At 46.9% G+C, this 23309-nt stretch overlaps 1 protein-coding gene across 2 annotated transcripts in view; it reads left to right on the forward strand.

The window, feature by feature from the left end:
* Nucleotides 1-9284: 9284 nt before the first annotated feature.
* The window catches only part of PEMT (phosphatidylethanolamine N-methyltransferase), a 96575-nt gene continuing 82550 nt past the window's right edge, over nucleotides 9285-23309 (forward strand). For both annotated transcript variants that reach the window (XM_018558587.1, XM_018558588.1), the window contains exons 1-2: nucleotides 9285-9467; nucleotides 10950-11057. In XM_018558587.1, the coding sequence (XP_018414089.1) occupies nucleotides 10965-11057 (93 nt within the window). In that variant the 5' untranslated portion in view covers nucleotides 9285-9467; nucleotides 10950-10964. The remainder of the gene's footprint in view (nucleotides 9468-10949; nucleotides 11058-23309) is intronic.

A 23309-nucleotide genomic window follows, 5' to 3' on the forward strand; every position in this document is an offset into this window, starting at 1 on the left:
CCCCCAGTGGCAGCCCTGGGTCTGTACACAAGAGTCTTTTTATCAACAGAATGGAAGATTTGGAATTCCTGCTGCAAGAAATCACAAGTTTGCAAGCCGCAAACCCACCCCCGTGCCATTTATAGGAAATCAGTAGAAAGGTATCATGGCACACTCACAAGTCAGCATGTAAAGAAACTTGTCTCACCACTAAGGTTAATAACAGAGGTTTGGATACATGTCTTCTGCAGAAAATGTGAAAGCCGCACAGCCACGCCTTTATAGAAAATCAGGCTCACTACACACAGTACTGTGCCTTTGTGCCGGTGGTGGGGCCCTCAGTCCTGTCCATGCATGGGCAACCCTTGGCACACGTGTGCTCTTGGAAGGTCACGTAATGCATGGGTGACCCTCAGCACATGCATGCTCTCCCGAAAAGGGTCACATAATGCATGAACGACATTCATCACGTGTGTGTGCTCCAGGAAGGTCACGTAATGCATGGGTGAACCTCAGCAAATGCATGCTCTAGAAAAAGTCATGTAATGCATGAACGACCCTTGTTACATACAGTATGTGCTTTAGGAAGGTCACGCAATACATGGGGGACCCTTGGCATATGCATGCTCTGGAAAAAGTCACGTAATGCATGAACAACCCTTGTCACGTATGTGCTCCAGGAAGGTCACATAATGCATGGGGGACCCTCGGCACACATAAGCTCCAGGTAAGTCACATATCTGGAATTCCTGCTGCAGGAAATCAAAAGTTCCTGCCGCAGGAATTCCAAATTCCGCCTACTTGGTAGGTGTGCCGGTAACCTTAGAAACTCCTTCACATTTTTTTTATTGCTGCCAGTCTTCATTTCCTGTGAGGTCCATGCAAAAGGAAGTGAGGGACATCTCTCTAAAGGAGTCACAGATAGCAAATCGGATTGTATGTCTTCCACACTCTATCCAGAAGTAAGAAAAACGATTTCTGGCTACAGTTGCACTCTAAATTCTGGAAAATACAATGTTCTTTTTTAATATACACTCACCAGCCACTTGAATTGCTTGGTAACACAAATTGCTAATCAGCCAATCACATGACAGCAACTCAATGCATTTAGGCATCTAGACATGGTGAAGATGACTTGTTGAAGTTCAAACCGAGCATCAGAATGGGAAAGAAAGGGGATTTAAGTGACTTTGAACGTGGCATGGTGGTTGGTTCCAGACAGGCTGGTCTGAGTATTTTAGATACTGCTGATCCACTGGGATTTTGACGCACAACCATCTCTCAGGTTTACAGAGAATGGTCAGAGAAAGAGAAAATATCCAGTGAGTGGCAGCTGTGTGGATGGAAATGCCTTGGTGATGTCAAAGGTCAGAGGAGAACGGGCCGACTGGTTCGAGATGATAGAAAGACAACAGTAACTCAAATAACCACTCGTTACATCCGAGGTCTGCAGAATACCATCTCTGAACGCACAACACGTCCAACCTTGAATCAGATGGGCTACAGCAGCAGAAGACCACACCAGGTGCCACTCCTGTCAGCTAAAACCAGGAAACGGAGGCTACAATTCGCACAGGCTCAAAATTGGACGATAGAAGATTGGAAAAACGTTGCCTGGTCCGATGAGTCTCAATTTCAGCTGCGACATTCGGATGGTCAGGTCTGACTTTAGATGAAAACAACATGAAAGCATGGATCCATCCTGCCTTGTATCAACGGTTCAGGCTGGTGATGGTGATGTAATGGTGTGGGGGATATTTTCTTGGCACACTTTGGGTCCCTTAGTACCAATTGAGCATTGTTTAAGCACCACAGCCTACCTGAGTATTGTTGCTGACCATGTCCATCCCTTTATGACTACAGTGTACCCATCTTCTGATGGCTACTTCCAGCAGGATAATGCAGCATGTCATCAAGCTCATCTCCAACTGGTTTCTTGAACATGACAATGAGTTCACTGTACTCCAATGGCCTTCACAGTCACCAAAATCTCAATCCAATAGAACACCTTTGGGATGTGGTGGAACGGGAGATTCGCATCGTGGATGTACATAGCCGACGAATCTGCAGCAACTGCGTGATGCTATCAGGTCAATATGGACCAAAATCTCAGAGGAATGTTTCCAACACCTTATTGAATCAAGGCAGTTCTGAAGGCAAAAGGGGGACCAACTAGCAAGCTGTACCTAATAAAGTGGCCGGCGAGTGTATATTATTGGTCTTTAGAATGTGAATCAAATTTTTCTAATCTGAGTAACCCACCACCACCCTTAAGGTGCCTATACACCTGCCGATTATCATACCATAGTTGTGGGTGATCCCGCGATCATACGATAATCGGCAGGTGTATCGGCAGGTGTATGGGCAGCGTGCGACCGCTTCCACTGTAAGGTCGCACGACTTTAGTGCCCGCTCAGCACTGCAATCATCGGAAGCCCTTCCCTCAGCAGAGAGGGCTTGCGATGATCGCAAGTACGATCTGCCTGTCCGAGATGGGCAGATCGTGCAAAATTTTAATGACCTTACAACCATCGCACAACGAAAGTCGTGCGATAGTTGTAAGGTGGATGGCCACCTTTACCCTGATTCGTATAATACATAGTAAATGACTTGACTTGCCTATCAACTGCTTACTTACAAAAGTCATAGAAAAGTCACCTAGCCCGTGAATGGGAAAAAGTGTTTCAAACATAACCTTGTACATACACAGAGGTGGGAATCCGAGAAAAAACAGGACGTCACAGATAGAAGTTTCGCCAACCAACAACGCTGTGAACAGGGGCAGCTGGACAAACAGACGTAGGCCGCAAAGTAGGGTAGAATACTTGTATCTCTTGTGTGGTGGAGGAATAAAGGTCAGCTTGACACGGGGAAGGAGAGGGACAAATTCTGAGCGTGGTGACACACCGCAGCACATGACTGCGGATTACCGTAACATGATTGCTGTGGAGCCAAAACATGGGCTCTGTCTACAAGGATTCCTTCAGTTATCAGTTGATAACAGGCTTGCTGGTAAAGGAGTCTGTGTCATTATTTCCCAAAAGACAACGCTATCTCCTACGGCTCATTTACAGTAAAAGTCAATGAGGGGAATTTATCAAAACTGGAGCAGCTGTGCACGGCAACCAATCAGCTTCTATCTTACATTTTCAAACTTTAACTGAACAAATTGAAGGGAGAAGCTGATTGGTTGCCGTGCACAGCTGATCCAGATTTTTGTCTGCTACAGTTTTCATAAATTCCCCCCATTATATATATATCACAGCTGTCCTTATCTGGGAGAGACAGGTCCTCTTTTGCTCCACAGTTGTCCCTGTTTTAGTCCTGATAAAGAGATTAGTATAAATGATTGAATATTTAACTGTTATACTCATTAGAGCTTCTGTCCATCTTCTAAATATGTGGAATAGTAAATGGCAGTGAAAAAGTACCGGTGTGTTTAAAGCAAAACTCCGGGCAGATATAAGACACATATCATTGCAGCTCTGCAGGTGATCTAGTTCCTCCAGTTACATTAACCAAGGCATGGTGGGAGCCCCTCATAATGGGTACAGAAGGTGTACAGACCCGGGAACTCAGCTCAGGCATGGTGAGAGCCCCTCATAATGTGCACAGGTGTACAGACCCGGGAACTCAGCTCAGGCATGGTGAGAGCCCCTCATAATGTGCACAGGTGTACAGACCCGGGAACTCAGCTCAGGCATGGTGAGAGCCCCTCATAATGGGCACAGCAGGTGTACTGACCCAGGAACTCAGCACAGGGATGGTGGGAGCTCCTCATAATGGGCACAGCAGGTGTACAGACCCGGGAACTCAGCACAGGGATGGTGGGAGCCCCTCATAATGGGCACAGCAGGTGTACTGACCCAGTAAGAATCACTCTTTAATGTCAGTTTATCATTTGTATGGACCCCAAGTGTAAATGTATCTTTGTCCTGGGACCCCGATTGTCAGTATATTATTGTCCTGGGGCCCCTAATGTCAGTGTATCATTGTCCTTGGACCCCACGTGTCAGTGTATCATTGTCCTTGGACCCCACGTGTCAGTGTATCATTGTCCTGGGACCCCACGTGTCAGTGTATCATTGTCCTGGGACCCCATGTGTCAGTGTATCATTGTCCTGGGACCCCACGTGTCAGTGTATCATTGTCCTGGGACCCCACGTGTCAGTGTATCATTGTCCTGGGACCCCAACTGTCAGTGTAACATTGCCCTGGGACCCCATATGTCAGTGTATTATTGTCCTGGGACCCCATATGTCAGTGTATTATTGTCCTCGGACCCCGATTGTCAGTGTATTATTGTTCTGGGACACCGATTGTCAGTGTATTATTGTCCTGGGACCCCGATTGTCAGTGTATTATTGTCCTGGGACCCCAATTGTCAGTGTATTATTGTCCTGGGACCCTGATTGTCAGTGTATCATTGTCCTGGGACCCCACGTGTCAGTGTATCATTGTCCTTGGACCCCACGTGTCAGTGTATCATTGTCCTTGGACCCCATGTGTCGGTGTATCATTGTCCTGGGACCCCTTGTGTCAGTGTATCATTGTCCTGGGACGCCAAGTGTCAGTGTATCATTGTCCTGGGACGCCAAGTGTCAGTGTATCATTGTCCTTGGACCCCACGTGTCAGTGTATCATTGTCCTGGGATGCCAAGTGTCAGTGTATCATTGTCCAGGGACACCAATTGTCAGTGTATCATTGTCCTGGGACCCCAAGTGTCAGTGTATCATTGTCCTGGGACCCCAAGTGTCAGTGTATCATTGTCCTGGGACCCCAAGTGTCAGTGTATCATTGTCCTGGGACCCCAAGTGTCAGTGTATCATTGTCCTGGGACCCCATATGTCAGTGTATTATTGTCCTGGGACCCCATATGTCAGTGTATTATTGTCCTCGGACCCCGATTGTCAGTGTATTATTGTTCTGGGACCCTGATTGTCAGTGTATAATTGTCCTGGGACCCTGATTGTCAGTGTATAATTGTCCTGGGACCCTGATTGTCAGTGTATAATTGTCCTGGGACCCTGATTGTCAGTGTATAATTGTCCTGGGACCCTGATTGTCAGTGTATAATTGTCCTGGGACCCTGATTGTCAGTGTATAATTGTCCTGGGACCCTGATTGTCAGTGTATAATTGTCCTGGGACCCTGATTGTCAGTGTATAATTGTCCTGGGACCCTGATTGTCAGTGTATAATTGTCCTGGGACCCTGATTGTCAGTGTATAATTGTCCTGGGACCCTGATTGTCAGTGTATAATTGTCCTGGGACCCTGATTGTCAGTGTATAATTGTCCTGGGACCCTGATTGTCAGTGTATAATTGTCCTGGGACCCTGATTGTCAGTGTATAATTGTCCTGGGACCCTGATTGTCAGTGTATAATTGTCCTGGGACCCTGATTGTCAGTGTATAATTGTCCTGGGACCCTGATTGTCAGTGTATAATTGTCCTGGGACCCTGATTGTCAGTGTATAATTGTCCTGGGACCCTGATTGTCAGTGTATAATTGTCCTGGGACCCTGATTGTCAGTGTATAATTGTCCTGGGACCCTGATTGTCAGTGTATAATTGTCCTGGGACCCTGATTGTCAGTGTATAATTGTCCTGGGACCCTGATTGTCAGTGTATAATTGTCCTGGGACCCTGATTGTCAGTGTATAATTGTCCTGGGACCCTGATTGTCAGTGTATAATTGTCCTGGGACCCTGATTGTCAGTGTATAATTGTCCTGGGACCCTGATTGTCAGTGTATAATTGTCCTGGGACCCTGATTGTCAGTGTATAATTGTCCTGGGACCCTGATTGTCAGTGTATAATTGTCCTGGGACCCTGATTGTCAGTGTATAATTGTCCTGGGACCCTGATTGTCAGTGTATAATTGTCCTGGGACCCCGATTGTCAGTGTATCATTGTCCTTGGACGCCAAGTGTCAGTGTATCATTGTCCAGGGACACCAATTGTCAGTGTATCATTGTCCTGGGACCCCAAGAGTCAGTGTATCATTGTCTAGGGACTCCAAATGTCAGTGCATTATTGTCCTGGGACACCGTGTGTCAGTGTATCATTGTCCTGGGAACCTAAGTGTCAGTTTATCATTGTCCTGGGACCACAATTGTCAGTGTATCATTGTCCTGGGACCCCAAGTGTCAGTGTATCATTGGCCTGGGACACCAATTGTCAGTGTATCATTGTCCTGGGACCCCAAGTGTCAGTGTAACATTGCCCTGGGACCCCATATGTCAGTGTATTATTGTCCTGGGACCCCATATGTCAGTGTATTATTGTCCTCGGACCCCGATTGTCAGTGTATTATTGTTCTGGGACCCCGATTGTCAGTGTATTATTGTCCTGGGACCCCGATTGTCAGTGTATTATTGTCCTGGGACCCCAATTGTCAGTGTATTATTGTCCTGGGACCCCGATTGTCAGTGTATCATTGTCCTGGGACCCTGATTCTCAGTGTATCATTGTCCTGGGACCCCAATTGTCAGTGTATCATTGTCCTGGGACCCTGATTGTCAGTGTATCATTGTCCTGGGACCCCACGTGTCAGTGTATCATTGTCCTTGGACCCCACGTGTCAGTGTATCATTGTCCTTGGACCCCATGTGTCAGTGTATCATTGTCCTGGGACCCCACGTGTCAGTGTATCATTGTCCTGGGACCCCACGTGTCAGTGTATCATTGTCCTGGGACCCCACGTGTCAGTGTATCATTGTCCTGGGACCCCACGTGTCAGTGTATCATTGTCCTGGGACCCCACGTGTCAGTGTATCATTGTCCTGGGACCCCACGTGTCAGTGTATCATTGTCCTGGGACCCCACGTGTCAGTGTATCATTGTCCTGGGACCCCACGTGTCAGTGTATCATTGTCCTGGGACCCCACGTGTCAGTGTATCATTGTCCTGGGACCCCACGTGTCAGTGTATCATTGTCCTGGGACCCCACGTGTCAGTGTATCATTGTCCTGGGACCCCACGTGTCAGTGTATCATTGTCCTGGGACCCCACGTGTCAGTGTATCATTGTCCTGGGACCCCACGTGTCAGTGTATCATTGTCCTGGGACCCCACGTGTCAGTGTATCATTGTCCTGGGACCCCACGTGTCAGTGTATCATTTTCCTGGGACCCCACGTGTCAGTGTATCATTGTCCTGGGACCCCCAACTGTCAGTGTATCATTGTCCCGGGACCCCAATTGTCAGTGTATCATTGTCCTGGGACCCCAAGTGTCAGTGTATCATTGGCCTGGGACACCAATTGTCAGTGTATTGTTCTAAGACCCCCAGAGTCTCACTGTACCATTTTTCTAGGTCCCCAGCTGACAGGGTGTTGATGTTCTGGGGTTCCCCAAAAAACATGTATCCTTAAAAACACTTTGCAATTACAATACTACAAAAAACACTTGCTGGAAATGTCAGAGCCGCCGTCCCCGCCGCTCAAGCACTTCTGATCAATCCTGGGTAACGAATGATTTATTGCATTTCCTTGTAGGTGACTAAACCTTAAAGTGCAGTACAATCAGATTCCGAGTATCCCTTCAAGTTGTGATATCGAGCTAGAACTAATCTTTTTCACTTCTCTCCATCAGCAAACCTCAATCCTGGCAAATGACATGGGAGCTGTGACTACAATGCCGGCACCGTATCACACGGAGAAGTAAATTGCGGCGCGCTTCCTACAATGAGACGAGAGTCTGTGAAGTAGCTGGTGAAATATGAGAATATATACGGGGCTGCCATTACGGAGAAGTGGGCACATTGCCTTCGTGGGGCCACTCAGTAATTTCAGGGCAATCAAGTATTTTTGTTTTGATATTACTTTTTTTGTATTATTCTCCTTTATTAACGTCCTCCAGAAAGCATTATGCGTGCTTCCACAATGCAGAAAATAATGAGATGGGAGCTCTTGAACTTGTTCCATCTCGATAATAAGTTTAATGGATGTTGTTGCCGTAGCAACCGGGCTGCTGCAGCTGGTAACCTGCCGTTCTGTAGAATCGGCAGAGAGGCGGGGGTAGCGCAGCTTCCTGGCTAATCAGAGCGCAGAGTTTATTAACCTATTGGCTTCTGTTTAGCCAATCACAAGCAGCCTAACATGCTAGTGTTGCATGAAACATTGTATCCCCCCTCAGTGAGCATGTGCAATGCTTGGTACTTGCCCCAAGGAAGGGATACTTGACAGGACCTGTAAAATGGAAAAACTACAAGTCCCATCTGCCACCACGGCAGACGGACTGGTAGTTATCAATGGAATACAAGCGTGGTGACGTCACTGCATTTGTAGTCCCATCCATTCTTCCTCCCGTCTCTGTTACTAAGAGGGTTATTCACTACGGAGCCAAAGGTTCCAGCCATAGCTTCTGCTGATCCTTCGGCTCGCTTTGTCCGCCGGAGCCCTTTGGTTCAGTTAGGCATGATTACAGCACGTGGGCAGAGTAGCTTCTGCTGATCCTTCGGCTCGCTTTGTCCGCCGGAGCCCTTTGGTTCAGTTAGGCATGATTACAGCACGTGGGCAGAGTAGCTTCTGCTGATCCTTCGGCTCGCTTTGTCCGCCGGAGCCCTTTGGTTCAGTTAGGCATGATTACAGCACGTGGGCAGATTACAGCGCGTTTAGCCGCATAGACTTCAATGGAAGCGCATTAAAACCCGCGACACAAGCGCTTTGCACACCACTGTGCGTGTTTGCGTACACGTTTTCTCATTCACAGCAATGCATTTTGATCTGCTCAAGAAAATGCGTGTCTTTGCCTCAGCGTTTCTGCGTGCAAACCATGCATTAAAAACCTGCATAAAAAAGCGCATTGTACGCGCGGAGACGCTCACGCGTAGGTGTGAATGGAGACTTATATTGCGTGTTGCCATTGGATGCGTCAAATGGGGATTTTAAAAACGCAACGCACTGCCTTATAATGTGACGCGCCGATGTCAAGAGCTTCATTGATTATAATAGCGACTAGTGCTTTTAGCACGCCGTGATCCTGCATTGCAACGCACATCAAACGCGATGGTGTCCCTAGTGTTCCCTAGCGCGTAGTTCTGGCCAGCTAGTAAAGGGTTAATGGTAATGTAGCCTGCGTGGCTCTGCTTGTAATGAAAGGGTTAACCGTGCAGTCATCAGGGAGCCCGTGTTTAGGAAAGGGTTAAACGCACAGACGGGGACGTCCACATGTTACATTGTATCAGTGGAAATGATCATTTGTCACATTGTATCCACCGACCGAGCGGCTTCCAGATAGGGGAGGCGTGCACCAGGCACTGCACATGCTCAGTGGGAGGGGGGAAAGAGGGGATACGGAAGTGTATGGGATTGTCTGCATGCATGTGGCTCCAGGCTGTCATGGACTTTTGCTCTGTGATGTCAGTGATGTCCTGATCACTGCTGCCCGTCCAAGTGATAAGCACACAGGCAGGGCTGGCCCAGTCAGAGGCTCCTGCACAGTGGGACTGCTGTGGAGGGCTCAATAATTTGGATTATTCCAAGGTAACTACTGCATGCTTTGTGTGACTGGCATAGGGGACACTGTGGTGCAGCCCTGACCCTTTGTTTGAAGGAGCTTGACTGCTGCTCTGGACGATGACAGCAATTAAAATGAACCTGTTGCCTGGCATGGGCAAAGTAAAGGTTCCCTTTAATGTATAAGCTCCTCCCTCCCTTGCAAATATTTATACACTTCTAGAAATCATTAAGGGTGCATATTATAACATGCATTAGAAGCTGTTCATGGTATACAGCGTGTGTCATTATATGCTTATCACATGTGCGTTGCTGTGATTGCTTTTAAAAAAAAACAAAAAACACTTCTATGTGATTCTGTTCACTGCAGTGTTTTTGATGCGTTGTCAGTGTGTCAGGACGTGCTGCGTCGTGCACAAAAAGGCAACAAAATAGTGCAAGGTTAAAGGGCGTGTATAGCCAAAACATTTTTTTGTTAGTTTAGGTTAGAGCGGAGAATGGTTGAAACTCTATCGGGGTATCTTTCGCTCTCTGTGTATCATTAGGGATTTTTCTTATCACTTCCTGTTGCAGAAACGCAACAGGAAGTGAGAGGAAATCTCCCAAAGAGAGGGGAATTCCAATCTTAAACTGGCCACACGCTGGTTCACTCGAGCAGTGTGTGGCCCCATTGGGACCCCCATTCTTTCCCAAACTGTTGTCCAAGGAGCCAGTCAGCTGCTGTTGCTGTTTGGGTATTTTGATAGCTGGGGGGAGGGGGATCCCCGTCCACACTGTTAGCACAGTGTACCTGTTCATGGGCGCAGTGGCCAGGTACAGGTGTCCCCACTGGACAAATTCTTCATACCTCTTTTTCTGGTGACAACTTTGCATTTCTCCTTCTATACGCATGTATCCCACTGCCAGTGTGAATGAGGCCTGGGGCACAGGCATTATGGCGTGCACGGGTTCTTATAAATACATTTCCATTGTATCTTTCCCTTGTCTCATTAGATAAACCTGCCCTGTTCATATTCAGGGTAAAGTGACAGGTTCTCTTGATAGCAAAGCCACCCACTGCTCATACTTGCCTTCCCAGTCCACTTACCTGAGGAAAAAGCCCAATGGTTCGGGTTCAGCGTTTACACATGGCTAAGGGCCCGGGCTAACGTTAATTAGGCCTCGCAGACGGCCACTGAGGTGCAGAGAGTTGCATTGTGGGAGCAAGAGAAAAGGGGTCATGTGCTTCCTCATACCTGTAAGTATGGTTGCTATGGGAATTCAAACCTTCATTTTATACACAAAAATAGGAGACAGACTTGTTGCCCCTAGCAACCAGAGCCAGCTCCCATGTCTACACTGCAGATTGGAGGAAGCCTGACTGGAAACATGAATGTGTTCTCCATAGCAACCAAGACGCTTAGACAAATTAATATATATATATATATATATATATATATATAACAGCTGTACCTAAATCTGCATGATACATTGATGCCTCAGCTAACAGTTTAGCATGTTGTCATTTAGATTGACGTCTCCATCATGGCCGACTTGTCTCAGTATGTGGACCTGAAAGAGTACAACTTCGTGTTTGCTGCAGCCTGCATAATATTCAACCCGCTCTTCTGGAACGTGGTGAGTTTCCTGACTGAAAAGAAAACCTGTTCATCTAAAGTGGGCCTAATGTAAATAAAAAGGAAATGTGTGTTTGCTATTTTAACATCATGCAGGGGTGGGCAACTTCGGCCCTTCAGCTGTACTTTAACTACAAATCCCATGATTCCTCTGTCTCTGGGAGTCATGTCTGTAACTGTCAGGCTTGGAATGGTTCATGGCAGTGGCGTCACAAGGGGGTGCGGCCTGCACCCAGGTGACACCATTGGAGGGGTGACACCAAAATGACTTGCAGTCATTTTGGTGTCACCCCCCTCTGAAAAGTCGGGTGGTCGATCATGGACCGAACGCCCGACAGTATCAGGAGAGAGGAGGGGACCCGGCGTCATACCTTATCCTGCCGGGTGGCTGTCTCCTCCTCTCTTTGCTGGCGTCCACCACCAAGATGGCCGCTGGCAGGTATCAGAATACTGCTGCGCGATGACGTCTCGGCGGGGTGACACTCAGACACCGCTCCGGGTGTCACCCAGCCTCGGGACGCCCCTGGTTCATGGGACTTGTAGTTTCACAGCAGCTGGAGGGCCGGTGTTTTGTCAAAATCTCTGACCCGTCGAGATCTCCGACTGGTGACGTCACGTCTGGTGATTCGCTGGTAGCATATTTAAGCCTGTGACACCCTGCATGCAAAGCTGTCAGGCACAGAGCTTTGCATGCAGTGTGGGAGTGGAGTGCAGCCAGATGATTGACTGCATCTTCAGCCAATCGGCTCGTGCGTAACAACCGGATGAAGTTCGCATAGTGACGCGTGGGTTTATACATGCGAGCCGGTTGGCTGAAGATGACATTTTTCATCTCGGCACGCTCAGCTATGCGAGCTCTCGCAAGGTGACGTGCCGGGGAGAAAATTTACATGACACACTGCACGCGTAGGCAGTGCGCCACAGCTCCATGCTGCTTCGCGTGCAGTGTGTCACAGCCTGGCGATCGTGCGCCAGCATTAGAATCCTCATCGGGTTACCGATCCACCATCACTGCACCTGCGTGGCTTTACAATTCCCATCAAGTTCTCCAACCCCTGTCAGCGCACTGACGGGAGTTGGCGAACTTGATCCAGCTGTTTGGTGACCGCGCAGGCGCACTGACGGGAGTTGGAGGACTTGCAGCTGTTTGGTGACCGCGCAGGCGCACTGACGGGAGTTGGAGGACTTGATCCAGCTGTTCGGTGACCGCGCAGGCGCACTGACGGGAGTTGGAGGACTTGATCCAGCTGTTTGACCGCGCAGGCGCACTGACGGGAGTTGGAGGACTTGATCCAGCTGTTTGGTGACCGCGCAGGCGCACTGACGGGAGTTGGAGGACTTGATCCAGCTGTTCGGTGACCGCACAGGCGCACTGACGGGAGTTGGAGGACTTGATGGGGATTGTGAAGCCGTGCAGGTGCAGTGACGGGAGTTCGACAACTTGATGAGGATTCTGACAGTGGCACGGCTGGTGCATGCACAACAGCACCATCTGGACTAAATCTCCTACTGGCAACTGCAGGCATGTCACCGGACGTGACGTCACCAGTCGGAGATCTCGACGGGTCGGATCCTTCGACAGAGCACCAGAGTTGCCACAAGTATGACTCCCAGAGGCATGTTGGGATTTGTGGTTTCAGCACAGCTGGAGTGCCGAGGTTACCTATCCCTGTTCTATCAACTCTTTGCCAATATGTACATGCATCTTGTACCCTCTGCCTTGTACAGCAACAGACACTTAAGTCTCGAGCCCAATTCCTATCTGTGTGCATGCAGTGTGGTGCGTTATCAGTGCTGATCTGAGCATCTGGGATCTCACCAATAGAGCCCCTGCATCAAATACCAAAGCTGAAATGTTTTGGGTGAACCAATTCTTTATGATATTCCCAAGCCGTGACCTTCCCATGCCGATACCCGCACCTTCCTGTGCTGGGTCCTTGTGCATAGATCCAAAAATATAGTTACACAGTATTTAAGGTTGAATAAAGACACAGGTCCATCAAGTTCAACCTATTGTGTGTATGTTTTGGATTGTGCATGTGTATGCGTGTGTACAAGTTCCCGTGTGATCTTATTTTTTAAGGGTACCTGTTCCCCTGTTTGCTACGGTCTCATACATATGATTTGCTATTGAGACATGCACAGCGCACTTGTGCCGCGGTCACGACTTGCTCATTAGTGGCTTCTTACAGAAACGCATGTTTCTCTGTTATGATCCTTGGACAAGAAGATATTATGTGCTCCACATTGACTGATATGGAGGGGTTTGTGACCCTCTTCGCGGTAAGATAATAAGTGCTGTTAGCTGTCATTAGGAAATTGCGGGTGCCCTTTTAGTCCTGCCGCAGCTCTCAGAGAGGAACCGGCCTACAGAAGGTTTGTTTTGTAAGGATAATAAGGAGCAAATGGATCGGAAACCTATTTAAAGGGAATGTATAGTAGTTTTAGGTTTGTGCTGGCATTTACTTGATGGGGGCGCAGAGTGGATTATTGGTGCAAATTACCAGGGGAGGGCATTGGTGATGGCACGCTACCTCGGATCTGTCTCCGGCTCTGTCTGTCATCCAGCCCAGCTCACTAGACAGGTGTTATTCGTTTCGTTCCGAATCGAAATTCGGATGAATTTTCCAAGATTCGGACACATCCGAGTTTACGAATCCTCATGCATCCGAATGTGTCCGAATTTCCATTTACGAATTTCGGATCCCGTCCAAATTTCGTTCAAAGACGTCAGGATGACAGCCCTGGAGACAGCACCGAGAACAGATTGTTCTCTTCAGGCATTAAAGTAAATAAACTGTATCAGTGAACTACAATTCTTTCTCTTGGAATCTGATTGGGCCTCGGAACCAGACACCTCTGCTACTATTAGTATATATGATGCCTTTGTTGTCTAGATCCTGACATGAGCCAGTAACTTACCCTGACAGTGCCGCAGACACTGCATTCTAGGCACCACAAGACAGGAGTGCGCTGTGTGGCTTTCAGTGCAACGTTGGAGTACTGAACAGGATTAGGTGGCATTGTACCGTGTTACGTGAAGATCCTGCCAGTTCACTTGGCTGGGCTCATTTCAGAGTAAATTGGGTTGCTTTTTCATAACAGAGCTGGACCTTTTGAGAGCAGAGACCAGCAACTAGACATCCAGGAGATTAGGTTACCAGTGTCATTGTAGAATGCTTGCTACAATTACTGTGGAAATGCAGAGCTAAAAGTTGCATCTCCTTTTTTCCCCCCTTTTTTTTGTGTAAATATACATTTAAATATTAACACGATTCAGGTCTTGAAGAGTTTGCCAGTAGTAGTTATGTTAAAACATCCACAAGGTCAAGCAAAAAACAAGGGGCTATCCAACAGCGGGATCAAAGTAATAGTCATTCCATATGTGGCTGGTTGAAAAAAAGCTCAGAAGGGGTTTTGACAAACATCACATCTCTGCGTCTTTTCAAGCCCAGCAACATAATAAAACAGAAGCTTGTACGTCCCAAAAAAATCCAACATCCAAACACAAGCAAAATGAACTGGAATATTCAGTGTGAGCAATGCAAAAACCTCAACATTGGGGAGACCAGATAATCTCTCAACGACTGAATGGTCCAACATAGGAGGGTGAACTCTGTAGGTTAGGACTTTGCGGGTTTTTCAAAAAATGATGCCAGTGAGGTGCACATTTTAGATATAGAGGACAATTGAATTGCGAAAGGTGCCATATAGGCCATTTACATCATAGTGGAACAGCCAACCCTAAGCAGGGGCACGTTCCTTCGACACCATCTCCCACCCACATATAATGCTGTTTTAGGATCTCCGCCCCATACATGACCTTCAGTCATATATCTGGAACCATTAACACCTGCTCCAAACTTCCTGACACCATCACGATTTGACTATGAAATTAGAACAGGAAGGTTTCACAAACTTTCATCCCTCCCACTAGGGATGCACCAATACTAGTATCGGTGCCGGTGCTGAGTATTTGGGCGAGTACTCGTACTCGCCCAAATGCTCCGATGTCTAGTCCCATACCTGAGCTTCCTGTATCAGGAAGCCGGGCAGCGAGTCATTACACGCTGCCCGGCTTCCTGATTGGCCGGAAAGCCGGCTCCATGCTCCCTCATCACTTAGTGACGGGGGAGCATGGAGCCAGCTCCCTGACCAATCAGAATACTAGGCAGTGTGTAATGACTCTCCGCCTAGCTTCCTGAATGGTCGGGAAGCTAGCCATTCAGGAAGCCGGACGATGAGTCATTACCCCCCCCCCCTGGCTTTTTCAGTGACCAGAAAGCCAGCTTCATGCTCTCTCATCCGTGGCTAATCAGGAAGCCGGTAGCCGTGTAATGACTCGTTGCCCAGCTTCCTGATTGGCCAGCTTCTCGACCAATCAGGAAGCCGGGCAACAACTCATTACACGGCGCCCGGCTTCCTGTGTGGTCAGAAAGCCGGCTTCATGCTTCCACCTCACTTGGCGATGTGACTGCTTCCCGGCTAAGCAAGAAGCTAGGTGGCGAGACATTACACGCCACCTGGCTTTCTTAATGGGACTTCCAGTATGGGTATACAGTATCGGCGAGGACCAAAAAAAAATATTGGTACTCATACTCGATACCGACAAACCGGTATCGGTGCATCCGTACCTCCCACCATGGAAAATCAACATCTATCTTGACACATTCAATGGTGATTGCCTTAATGTGACTAAGTTACCTGTGTGGCCATAAATGCTGGGGATTGTCCTGACACTCATGAGAGCTAAGGAAGCTGCCTGAATATGCAGCAAGATATCTTCAACATTACAGAACAAGCCCAGTGGAATAAGGCAAGCTACTACTAGCTATACCATAATTTGGATAAATAAAAACCTTCACAGACAATAGGGAGAGTTCATTGATATTCCACAGAACGCCTCAGTGTGATTCATGCAGAAGTGCTTACTCATAAGCACTCATGAACATGATGAGTAAGAAGATCTGTGTGAAACGTATAGTCATTTCGTGGAATATTACTGATCTCTGCCTACTGATTAAAATAATATCTTTAATACGTGGATGTGATCGTGTGAGCCTTTTTTATTATAGGCTTTAAAAGCCATACCTTCTTGAGCTAGAGATAATCACAAACTATGTATCTAAAGCTAACCAAGGGGCAGTGGTGTCCCGAGGCTGGGTGTCACCCGGAGCGGATACCTCGCCATGATGTCATCACGCACGCATGGACATCTTTGTGATACCTGCCGGCGGCCATCTTGGTGATGGACGCCGGCAGAGGGAGGAGGGACGTTTGCCAGGCGGGATAAGGTATGCCGCCGGGTCCCCTCCTCTCTCCTGCAACTGTCGGGCTCTCGGTCCATGACCGTGTGCCCAACTTTTCAGAGGGGGTGACACCAAAATGACTGTCATTGGTGTCACCTGGCTGCGGGCCGCACCCACTTTGCGACGCCACTGCCAAGGGGGCAGATATAGATCTTCCAGCTGTGGTGATACTACAAATCCCATTATGCATCTGCCTCTAGGAGTCATACCTGTGGCTGTGAGAGCCTTGCAATGCCCAATGGGATTTGTAGTTCCACAACTGGAAGGCCAGAGTTTGCCTTCCCCTGTTCTATGGCTTAAACGGTCAAAAATACACTTCATCTGCTGGTCCTTCTTCAGGCTCCCATTACAAAGACAGCCTCCCAATCCCTCCAATACTGACCCCTGTCCTGGGGCCACATTGCCTGGTGGTCACTGTTTCACTTCTGTCTGTTAGCCCCAGCAAAAGACTAAATATCTTTAAGGTGAAAGCCCTGATTGGCTATTCAGGCAAACAAACCTGGAGCTCATGCAAACTTTTATATTTCTCAAAAGCTGTTTTTTTGGGGTTTTATTTTAATCACCTAGTGTAATAATCTAAAATCTCTTATTATACCAAGTTGATGCAATTCAGGTGAGCGTTGCAATTAGGCTTTCAGTGGGAGTGTATGAAGAGAGGAAATAAGCTGGTCCTAGTGAGAAAAGAATGAGGGAACCTGAATTTGATAGGCCATGCATTGGGCTCATCTCCATGCTTTGCATGTTATGCATAAAAAAAATGTAAACTGCAGGCACATGGTGGAGAAATCACGGAGTTGTCTTGTAGACATCCGGTCTCCATAATGAATTGGACCCTATATGTGTTTAAACTGTTATTCCCCTATTTGAACTTACCCCGTAATAGTAATTTGTGGAAAGATTAGAGAATATGGTATTGTGTTGGAGGGAGAATGCTATAACCATCTAGCTCTTCACCTAGTACAAAGTGATTATATAACCTGCCTTGTTTTCTGGACGCCTTGTACAATCCCCTGGAAAGCTGAGCTGCATCCGTCAGTGTCCTCTGAACTTACGACTGCACTAGAAAGACAAGCTGCACTGCATCTCCTGTGCCTGGATGTATGTGGTATACGCTAGGTTCCCCCGCCCGCTCTTCAGCACTGAACGTATTCCGTCCAGATCAAGACGGTCTTCTCCATTACCGGCCTTTCACCCGATAGCTACAGGTGGCTCCTTTACTTGTCCATGGATTCCAGGGAAATGTTCCAGAGTACCCTTACCAAAGAATAGGGAATTCTATCTGGTGATCTGCGGTCAGGCATTATGAAGGCGCTACTGATTGTGGATTTGTTGTGTGTGCAGCGAGGCAGATTGAGTTTCGGCTTCGTTTTTGTGTTTTGTCATTAGCTCCCTGGTTAAGCAGATTGTGTTGGCACACGGTGTCCTTCCCCATCATAACATTGAACCGGTGTACGTGAAATTAAAAGCACGTTAACCCCCGGAGTGCTAGAGGTGAGACCAGTTTAGCATAGTCTTTGCAAGGTGTTCTGATATTTTGCCGAAATGCACAGGACATGCAATGCTGGTAGCTACAGAAACCTCTTGTATCCCAAATAATAGAAAATAACATTGCCTTGATGATGAAGAACTGAGTTGGTTTAGGAAAAGTTCTAATTAGTACTAGGTTTTTGGAGCACTTCAGTCACAGGGCAAAAATAAGCTTTGATTTGCATAACGAGACCCAGGTCATGCACTAGGCCACATAGCTGCTTCAAAAAGACTCTGTTGCCAGTAATCTGGAGTTCTGGACTTACCAAAATGGTAAAAGTTTTTCAGATCTCCCCCTATATCTCAGCAAGGGCTTGGATCCATCCATGGTGAAATAGGAAGTGCAGCCTAAGACCAGTTTAATCAGATGCTAAAAACCTTCTACTTTGTGTGGGGCTAAGGGAAGAAGGCCCAACATCTGGAAGAAACATACACAAACACACAAAATTCATAAAGTCCATGCCCCAGACTTATAGCTAAACCAGGATCCCAGGACAGAAGAGCAGGAGTTGTGACCACCCAAGCACACAGTGTGAAATAAATTTTGTAAAATCACCCAACTTGCAGAAGACCGTTCCATCCAGAATCTTGAGTACACCTGCTGTAGCGTGTGCTAAAGGCAAAGACCCAGGTAGGAAGATAAAACCCAACGGCAGAGGCTCTTTCTATTGCATAAGGGAAGGGACAGATGAAAAGGACAGGAAAGAAGAAGAAGATCGGATTAAGAGACATCATTTAAGGTAAGTGCTGACATTAACATTGGGGGGAGGGGGAAAAATGTGACTTTAATGTCACTTTAAACCTTCTTGTGTGTTTTTAATGTCCATTTGGGCAGTGATTTGCTTCTCACTTCCTGTTCTATATTGCGCTTGTTAGGCTGGCCATACACCCTTCCAATTTTTTCGTTCAACCCGTGGGCGGTACGAAAGAAATTGACGCGATTCCTCCATCAACACAAACAGCGTGTAGTTCGAGGAATCGCCGCTGTTTGCATTGTATTCTGACAGGTGCCGCCGCCACCGTCAGACTACCTGATCACATCGGGCAGCTCGTTGACTGCCGGCTCTGATTGCCTAGAGATTTTCCACTAGGCTCCTTTGATCAACTGATCGAGGAATGCCGGCTGAAAGGAAGCCGGCAGCCCCACACACTGCAAATTTCGGCCGGTACATTAAAAACCTGTCGAAAATTTGACCAGTGTATGGGCACCTTTTGGAGAGCAAATTGGGAGATTTTCTCCTTACTTCCTGTTTTGTTTGAATGAGTAGCAAAATCTCCCAAATGGGGATAGAGGGGTTCTAGTCCTTCCTTGATTTATCCAAAACTTGGAAAAAATATGTTTTGGCTGTAGTTGGGCATTAATCATATAAAAACCCCAAAACTGGCTTTAGTGAGTGTTTGGGGCATCCAATTGCCAGCTAAGACTAATATGAATGGTTTTGTAATCTCTATAGGGTGTAAGGTGTCTCTGTTACATATATGATCTAAATAACACAACACATTGAGGGGAATTTATCAAAACTGGAGCAGACAAATTCTGGAGCAGCCGTGAATGACAACCAATCATTTTCAAATCTTAACTGAACAAACTGAAGAGAGACGCTGATTGGTTGCTGTGTACAGCTGCTCCAGATTGTGTCTGCTCCAGTTTTGATAAATTCCCCCCATTTGTATTTTTAAATTAGAAATGCATGATAAAGCTGGTCACATGATATGCTGGATAGACATGTAAGCTGCGGAAAAATGTGGTTATTTCGGGATTCGGATCCGAATATCAATTCGGTTCAGGTTTCGGATTAAATCAGAATTGTCGTCGGTTTCGGATGAGTTTATGAATATTAGTTACGACTACCAGAGAAAACCATATACAGATATTATTGCTAAAGCTGAATCTTCTAGACCCGAATGGCATTCGGGATACGATTTTCCAAATTGAATTTGGGTGCTCCTAAATGCCACTCGGGTCTGGGAGCCTCAGCTTTAGTATTATATGTATATACGGTATATGTCTCTCATGTTGCCAAAACGAACATTCATGTTCAGAACGATGCAGATGCATTAAACCGACAAACACATCTGATTGGCCAAAAAAGTCACATGTCCGTTTCAGTTTTGTTGTTGAACGAAATTCGAGCGGGATCCAAAATTTGGAAATGGAAATTCGGATTTGGACGCATTCGGAAGCATTGGGATTCGGAAATTCTGATGTGTCCGAATGTCAGGAAATTTGTACGGATTTTGATTCGGATCGAAACGAATCGCACATTTCTAATGCTGGATCTTGAGTCTTCCTTCTTCTGGATTGCAGGACAAGGAGGGTCCTTTTTTTTTAGGCGTTCCTGTTACTGCTTGGTGACATGGACACTTCCCATTGGCTGTACATTTTCAAGGTCCTCACAGGTTTCTGAAGACTCCAGCTCACCCAGACTGCAGTGATGGATCACCGGTCGCCAGGCTCCACAAAGAATGACATGATAACTTGGAGGGGGTGGGTGGCCGTGAGAAAATGATGGCGGACAATATTTGCTGTAAACGTGTTTAGCGCTGGGAGGGTTAAACAAACTTTACGAAATAAAATATAAAACCATTGCCTGTTTCATTGATTACATTACAATTCTTGTTGAAAAAAACATTGTCCTACTTTTCAACTATAAGATTAAATTATCCTGATTTGACAAATGATTCAGATGGGGAAAAACAAATTTAGAGTGATTGGTCACAGTCAAATGATTTGACCACAATGTATTTATTGTTCTAGTTTTACATAACTGCGATGAGATCCTGAACCTGAGTGCTTGATGAAAGGGATTGTGACATTGATTTGTGTCTCCACAGCCCTTGGGTTCCTTTAGCACGGTGCCCTTCTCTGGCACTGCAATCATTTCAACTCACCTGTTATTTATGTGACTTCTTTGGGGGTCAAGATGAAGACTTTTTCCATCGAGCTGCTCGCAACCGTCATTTTCTTCCTCTTGAGCTGAAATCCATAGTTCCATATTTAACCTCCAGACCATGCTTTGGATTATGTAAGAGAACCTCCATCATTTCTTGAGTACTGGCTGAAGAATGGTTAGCTAGAACATATACGTTTTACAAATTCAAACTTCCGTTTTCAAGTTGTTTTTCGAAGGTGCTGTCTATTTTTTTATTTTTTCGTAGTTAGTACTATACTCCCCTTATCTCAGCTTCTGCCCCCTGCATCTGGACGAGGGTGACATCACCATCCTTTCCGTAAGATCCCGCAGAATGTTGAGTACTTTAAGTCTTTCAAGAAGATGCTATCGCACTGTGCTGAAGCTTCTTCTCTCAAGATTTCACATACTCATCAATACCTGGAATCTCGCTGGAAAGGATGGCGACGTCACTCTCTGCGTACAGGAGCTGGTCCTCTTTAAATTCCAACTGGGGACTAAATGATTCATTATCAGTATATGTTCAGTATATGTTCTCCAAAGTGTACTCTTGAGAGAACGAGATGTACTTCTAACATAAATGGGCAAATCATACCCAGGGCCGGTGCTAGACTATTTTGCGCCCTAAGCAAGACCAGCTACTTGCACCCCCCTTCACCCATCACGGATTGGCTGAAGCTTGCAGGAGACGGCTTTGTCTCCAGCGATCATCATTCAATACTGTGAGGAAGCCGCTGATCGAGGCTGTGCCCAGGGCCGGATTAAGAGCATCATGGGCCTGGTGCTGAGCACCCACTTAGCACTCAGCACTGTTGGCCAGTCAGACGGGAAGCAGCTTAGGTGGCTGCTCGCTCCACTGTTGTTATCTCCCACTGACCACAATGTACCCCCTGCCGCTATCGCCCACTGACCCCAACAGTGGCCCATTTACCAATGCTGCAACATTCCCCCTATCACACACCCCAAACACCCTTCCCCAAAATCACATTCCCTTAGCCCCCACCCCAACCAACCCTGCTGAGGTTAACAGACCAACAAATAACCACAAAACAAACGTCCAACCCCCCTACCCCCCTTACTAAAATAACCCCTGCTGACCCAATGCTTCAGGACCGCCGCATATCACCCTCATTACCTCAGGAACCCCATAAAACACCCATAACAACCCCCCATACCAAAGGACTCCCATAACACAGGGTGCTGCCACATTGTATGACATAAGTCGGTGGTAGTGAAAGGGTCCGGCCCTGGCTGCGCCCTAGGCGGCTGCCTAGTTTGCCTAGTGGAAGCAGCGGCCCTGATCATACCATATTCCAGACACACAATTGAGGAACTGTTTTCCATATAGCAAAAACTATGTCACACAGTTGATGAGCTGTTTTCTATATACCAGAGACTGTGTCCCATAGTTATAATAACTATCAAAAGTGTCCTATTCTGGAATGGGAAAGGTTGGGGACATTGCATGGGCAGTTGGCGGATGGAGGCTGGAGGGCAAAGAATGGGCATGTTTGTAGGTGTCACAGCCAACAGAACAAAAGCCGTATCCTAGAAGGAGGGAGGCTGCGGCCAAGTTCCGGGATGCTGCCTATTGGCTAAGAACCACTGCATTATTAGATGATCTCACGCTGCAGATATACAGCCACGAGGCTCAAGGCATAGGGGTGCCTAGGCACAAGAAATGCGCTGCTATTTTTCAGGAGCAATTCAAGGCAAAAGGTTAAACTTCCCAGGTTATACTTGGACACAATTAACATTTGTTAGATGTTTCCTGTAAGATAGCAATTTTTTTATATTTGAGTTCAGCACCTTAAGACATACAGGGGGAAATTTATCAAAACTGGAGCAGCTGTCTATGGCAACCAATCAGCTTCTCTCTTTCATTTTCAAATCTTAACTGAAGAGAGAAGCTGATTGGTTGCCATGGGTAACTGCTCCAGATTTTGTCTGCTCCAGTTTTGATACATTCCCCCCACTGTACTTTCATGCTGTTTTTCAGCAGTAATCTTCAAGGTCAGTTATTGACAATACAAGAAGTTAAACAAAGCGTCTGTATATCTCACATAAAGAACTAAGATTTTTCTCGTGTTATGGCGAGCTATTTTTACGCCATTTCTGTGCACAGAGCCATTCAGTGCATGTAACATCTTTATATCCCTAAATTGAACAAGATATGCGTTCGATGACCTGCATGCACAGTCTGATTATGCTTCTGCAATTCCACATGCATTTTTTCCTTCTCACTTACTGTATGCGGCGCCACTGGTGCAGCAGCCGACCAGAACGTGACTGCGCTTTCCTGAACCTCGTTTCTAGACAATGTTCTGTAACCTAGATTGTGCTGCACAGAATAGAAATGAGCCAGAATAAGGTAAACAAACCCCAACGCGGTGTCTCTTGTCTTTTCTTTCTCCCACTTTTGTTACTCTTGGAAGTTAAAGTGGACCTGTCGCTTCTGGGCGACATTAGTGCCCATTGAGGCTGCAATGTAAACCACTTTCAACC

The sequence above is a fragment of the Nanorana parkeri genome, unplaced genomic scaffold (assembly GCF_000935625.1).
Source record: "Nanorana parkeri isolate BGI_ZX_2015 unplaced genomic scaffold, ASM93562v1 scaffold347, whole genome shotgun sequence".
Lineage (NCBI taxonomy): Eukaryota > Metazoa > Chordata > Amphibia > Anura > Dicroglossidae > Nanorana > Nanorana parkeri.